Source organism: Sitophilus oryzae, unplaced genomic scaffold, assembly GCF_002938485.1.
Source record: "Sitophilus oryzae breed Bouriz unplaced genomic scaffold, Soryzae_2.0 scaffold_1351_pilon_pilon, whole genome shotgun sequence".
Lineage (NCBI taxonomy): Eukaryota > Metazoa > Arthropoda > Insecta > Coleoptera > Curculionidae > Sitophilus > Sitophilus oryzae.
The window spans coordinates 891,515-897,550 of record NW_022146006.1 but is presented as its reverse complement, the minus strand read 5'-3'; the positions used below and the strand labels follow the sequence as shown (position 1 = coordinate 897,550).

General features: G+C 33.1%; 1 protein-coding gene across 1 annotated transcript; it reads right to left on the bottom strand.

The window, feature by feature from the left end:
- Window positions 1-3,407: 3,407 nt before the first annotated feature.
- LOC115875185 (general odorant-binding protein 83a-like) lies at window positions 3,408-5,788 on the bottom strand. The gene is made up of 7 exons (XM_030890589.1): window positions 5,692-5,788; window positions 5,559-5,634; window positions 5,451-5,503; window positions 4,400-4,435; window positions 4,231-4,342; window positions 3,593-3,663; window positions 3,408-3,533 (listed from the first exon to the last, which is right to left on the bottom strand). Exons 1-7 carry the CDS (start codon window positions 5,755-5,757, stop codon window positions 3,516-3,518), a joined length of 432 nt encoding a protein of 143 aa, XP_030746449.1. The 5' UTR covers window positions 5,758-5,788; the 3' UTR covers window positions 3,408-3,515.
- Window positions 5,789-6,036: the final 248 nt, after the last annotated feature.

Here is a 6,036-nt window from a genome sequence, read left to right as displayed (position 1 = left end):
CGTTCTTCGTTGTCGTTGAATTATTAACAATACAGTCGGTAATGTTACTTGACATCCATTATTAAACTATATCTAGGGTATTCTCTGAATTTAATTTGGTGTTCTGATTTGTATCAGCCACTGGTGGTCAACGAGCACAACTGATAAGCCAAGTGGCTATGAAGGTGGCTTCGTGTGAAAGAAATATTAGAGACTGAACATGGAACACTGTTGTAAAAAATTTTACTTATTCACTCTACTTAAACTAAACAATTTCTATTTTTATCACCAAACCCACCAGCTTCAGTTGTATATTTCTTTAACGAAACCATTTTTTTACTCAAATCGAAAAATCTCATCTGTGCGAAAAACGTCGGCATTGTTGATGCAGCTTTGGGGATTTGCGGGATCAAGCCGTAAAAGAATTAGGGACTTTTGTTTTAAAATACTTTGTTTATTTACGGTTTAGGAGGGGTCGGCGTAATTTATTCCACTGGAACGGCTTCATGGAGTCGACGGCGGCGGCGACCGAAGCCAACGTCCGAATTTATTTTTACGTATTTATTTAACGTTAAGAGCAGAGAGAAACCAGGAGAAACTGAGATCCCGATGGAAAAATAACGATTGTTTATTTGTTTGCTTGCTTTTTTCGCAGAGAGCGTAACAGATCCCGATGGCAAAAGTTAATGGGTTCGAACGGTGTGATTTAAAAAAGATTTATACAGAAATCGAGGAGTGTCTCACTCGGGTAAAAAATGTACACGTACTGCCAAAATTAGCTTTCACTGTCAAGCGACTGCCAATGACTACGAAGAAGACTGCCTATGACTGCCATGTAATTATTATAGGCGACTGCCATAAGACTGCCAAGAAAATGTACAGGTAATTCCAATAGTGACACCCCTCGACAGAAATACATTTCATAAAAATCTGAAAAGAGACATTATACAGGGTGGTCCTAATTATATCGGGAGTCTTCGGCAGCATACTTTACAGATGAAAATAAGGTAAAAAAAGTTCATATAAATGTATGTTCTAAAACGCTTCGTTTTGGAGATATAGTTTGTTGAAGTTTGTGTCGAATTTTTATTTCGATTTTATCGAAATACTTTCTGAGCTAAAGTCAATATTTGTATGAAAATTAGTGTCTAGTGGTATTTTTTACATGAGGAATTTGATTTCGATGTCAATATGATTCCTACTTGTAGGGGACAACATACACCTACATATAACTCTTCTGAAGAGACATAACTTTTTGTCTGTATAGAAGTCTTCTTCTTCGTCGTCTCTTCATGTCTGAAGAATCGTGACATTATAGCTATGTGCAGCTGGTGATTTTTTGTGAATTTTGGTGATTTGATTGAAATGGACGACCTCTAATATTTGCTATTTGGTCAAGCCATCTCGATGGTGATCGTCCTCTTGCTCTTCGGCCTTCTACTTTGCCTTGTACTATGATTTTTTTAAGATTGTCTTTACCTCTGCGAGTGATATGACCGAAGTATTGCAGGATGCGTCTACGGCAGATGGTGGATATAATCGATCTGTGATGCCGAGTTCATTAAGAATTGACTGGTTCGTTCTTCGACCTGTCAATGGGATACGGAGCATTCTCCTCCAGCACCACATCTCAAATGCATCTATACGGTGTCTATCAGCGCTCTTGACGGTCCATGACTCAGACCCGTATAGGAATATGGAGAACACCAAAGATCGAACAAGGGTCTTTTTGGTGTTTTTAGTTATGTTCCTATCTGTCCCTATTTTTCTTAGGCTCATCATAACCGTCCGTGCCATTGCTATACGCCTTCTTATCTCTGCTTCACAGCCCCCATTATTTGTTATTAAAGATCCTAAGTATATAAATTGATCTACTCTTTCTATATTAGGGAGGATGTTGTGTAATCGAACTGCACTACTTCTATCAATCAGCATGAGTTTGGTTTTGGTTTGGTGTTTTTATCAGTGTTTATTTCTACACCAAGATTATTGCTTTCGATGGTAACTCTTTCTAGCAACCGGGCCATTTCTTCTTCACTTTTAGTTATCTGGGTGGTGTCGTCTGCGTACCTGAGGTTGTTTAGGATTTTACCGTTGACTAGGATTCCTCCTTCCTCGCCCTTCAAAGCACGTCTCATGATGTCTTCACCATAGGCATTAAACAATCTGGGTGACAGTATACAGCCCTGGAGTACCCCTTTTCTAGGTTTGAAAAGTTCCGACGTTTTGTTATCTAGGTTGACAATTGCCGTATTATTGTCATATAAATTGTTAATAAGAGCCACTAGATTGATTCGGAACTCCCATTTCGCTCAGAACCCTCCATAGACTTTTCCACCTCAAACAATCGAAAGCCTTCTTGTAGTCTATAAAACACAAGAACATAGGCAAACTATATTCTCGGAATTTCTCTTAGTATAGAAGTACCTGTATAGAAGTACTGAGTGAAAAATTTTCGCCGTTTTTACTTAAAAAAGTCTCTTGGTAAAAGTTGTCAAGACTAACACTTCTCAAGATATTTGGAATGTAAATTATCAATGCATGTAATTATGGACAAAAAAATAAATATGTTCATTAGATAATTATTTTTATTTGACTGAAATAATGAAACTGGAAACATTTTATTTTTTTATATTAATCATACTTTTTTCTAAATAAAGTTACGAAAATATAAAAACCGTTTCTGTTGAACCTTTGGCACAAAAAAATCCAAATCTATTATTTCAGTCTAGTAAGCACCTAGTCAACATGTTTAATTTTTGTATTAATGACATGTATTGATTATTTCGATTCCAAATATATCGAGAACCATTCGTCGTAGCAATTACTACCAAAAGACTTTTTTTACGTAAAAAAATGTGGAAATATATGTTTTTTCATCTAGTAGATTTATATACGTACGGACGAGAAATTATTACTCTTCAATTCAGTTAGAAAATATGAAAGTAAGGCGTCCGTTAGAAGTAGGACCCGTATTGATATCAAAATAGAATTTATCATATCAAAACTCACCAGACACCAGTTTTCATCCTAATATCGAGATTAGTTCAGAAATTATTTGGAGAAAATCGAAATAAAAATAAAACTTCTACACCCTGTATCTCCGAAACGATTTTAGAACATAAATTTCTACGAACTTTTTTATATATTTTTATCTAGAGAATATGCTGCCGGAGTTTTCGAATACTATTCGGACCGCCCTGTATAACATTTTTACATTTATGCATTACTGTAGAAGTGACGTTCATGAAACTTTTTTTATTCAGCTATATTTAATCTTTTATCGCATTTAGTTGTAGTAAAAAATACACTTTTAAGCAAAAGAATTATTGATTTCCTTCGGTAAAAAAATAAAACATTCTGGGAAAATAACTAATGGCTGTTTATTTCCTTGTGTTTTTCAAAAGAAAAATACATGCGCTGCGAATGGCAAAAATGTTGGTTATTTCCTTTTTCTGCAAACTGGAATAGTCGATTTTCACCAGATATTTTGGTCTTATTTGTTGTTTATTGTATGTTTTGGTGTATAGGAAGAATTATGGCAGGAAATATTTCTAAAAAAATATGGATTAGAATAAATTATATTTCTGAGTATAATATAATGACTCCTTACTTCGGGATCGCAGAAATACATGCACTTAGAATATTCCCAAGCCGAGTGACATTTATCGTCAAAACTTGTGGCTGAAAAATACAATTAAATCATTAAAGTAAATCTAAAATTATGTCCTTTATTTTCTAATGCAAAGTCAATCCAAAACAAATCCTACAAGTTTTTTTTTAGTGCTCTTCTTTTAATATACTTTTAATTTAAACTATAACCTGTGAGTTATTAAAAAAACGTCTTAATATACACTCGGATGCAAAAAAAACCGCAACGGACTTTTTTTGGTCTAGTGGAAAGCGATTTTTTATTTTTATTTATTTCCTTGATTTTTTAGCAAACTGTATATAAATATATTAACTTTAATTCGTAAACTCAGATTATTATAAACTTTAGTATTTAAGTTACAGGATTAATCGAAGAGTTGTTTATTGTCCTATCTTTAAAACCCCCTGTGCAATAATTTCGTGAGTAAATTTTCCTAAAACATTATTTTTCGGTCAGAGCCATGTCTCCTTCACAATTCTTTTTTCTTTTCTTGACTCATGTCAACAGATGCACTTTTAAAAAATTGTCCGTCCACACAGAACTTTTAATAAATTGTCCGTCGCATTTCTTTGCATCTGAGTGCATATAAAAATATTTACCGGCATTTTCGCATTGATCCATACACTTATTGACATATTCGTGCATACTAGCCGGCAACTGGGCCAATTGGGCTTCTGCAGATTTTCTGTCAAATTTGTTGTCTTTATCTATCTTCAAATTGGCCGAAACTGATTAAATATTGCTTAATATTTTTAATGTATTACTTACCAATTTATACATGTTTAAACCACAGTACATGTAACACTAAAAAGGATAAAATAATTAGAAAATATTAATCATATCATTCATCATAAAATATTATCACAATAACTAAAACGGTGTAGTTTGGTTTGGTTTGGTTTGGTAAAAATAAACATATAAGCAGCTGTATAACAAGGTACATATAGGCCTTATAGAGAAAATCTTACGAATATATACAAAGACAGGGAGATGCGGTAACGTCAAAGCTGTTTACAGCAGCACTAAAAGAAATTGTCCATAAACTAGACTAGACCAACAAAAGATTGAAAAAATAGATAGAGAATACTTTAACGATCTAAGATTCGATAATGACATAGACTTAATTGCCAATAGTAATCAATAACTACTAACACAAATCAACGAACTAAATACAACCAGTAATAAAGCAGGTCTCAAACTGAATTTACCAAATATTAACGACAGTTGTGAAGCTATTGGGGGCGTTGGGGGGGATGCTCCCCCCAATAAGTAATAATACATCATAATTGGAAATGTTGAATAAGCTGGACATAACGATGATGATGATGATGAAATATAAGACTAAGTGTAAATATAGGTAAGTTGTACTTTTCAATTATAGCGTCACCAAGTTATCCGAAAAAGCTTTATTTTTGTTAGCAGTTTATTACATTTTTTATCTGGTTAATGCTTAATTAAGCAAAATGTTTGATAAAAATCGTGTTGATTTATGACGTGATAAACAGTTTGTAATATTTAAATTAGCGGGAAAAATTATCACTTCTTATTTTGTCTTACTATGTATAGATCAAACAAATTTGTCTGTTTTAGTATGTTTATTTTTGAAGAAAACGTTTATTTTTTGAACTGAGTATCAATAAAAATATTTTGAAAAATATGTGCTACTATTTCTCGCATATTTTATAAATAAGGCTGGAATGACAATTTGAAATAGAAAAACTGACGTGGAGCTTTTCCCATATACTGGCTTACCATATAGAAAAAATTATAATTAAATATGGGAATAGGTTAATATAAATAAAACTTTACAAATTCTTACCATTGCGTTGTGATCCACATCCCAGTCTCCAACATGCATTTTATCAATATCCTCTAAAATTGTATCTATTAAGTTACAGCGTAAGCCACACTAACTTACATTATTTACCAGCAGTAGCTTTGGTTTTTCCCGCACACATATTCCTCACGAGTTTGACAGCTGCAGTTAACTGTTTTTCTGTCATCTAAAATAAAACATTTCTTTTACCAAATATCAATAATTTTTTTAAAAAATTTCATACTCGACATAAAACATTATCTGACCATAAAGCGACACAAAAAAATAGAACCAAACAGGTTATTTTCATGCTTATTTTTTTTCTACACCTTCTCTGACGTCTCGAGGCGTACAAAAGATGAAAACATAGAATTATTCACTATATAAACAAGGCATGAACCTACAGTTTAACGGTTAATAACTGACATCTAAATTAATTTCTCCACTAATTAGAAGCTAGGCTTCCTCGAAAACTCTACAAATAACCCTGATTTAGTTAAATTGAAACGTTAGAAAAAAATATGGGTAACTGAATAATTTCATACCTCGCGAATACCTTGTTTAATTATAGCTCCGAACATGCAAATGT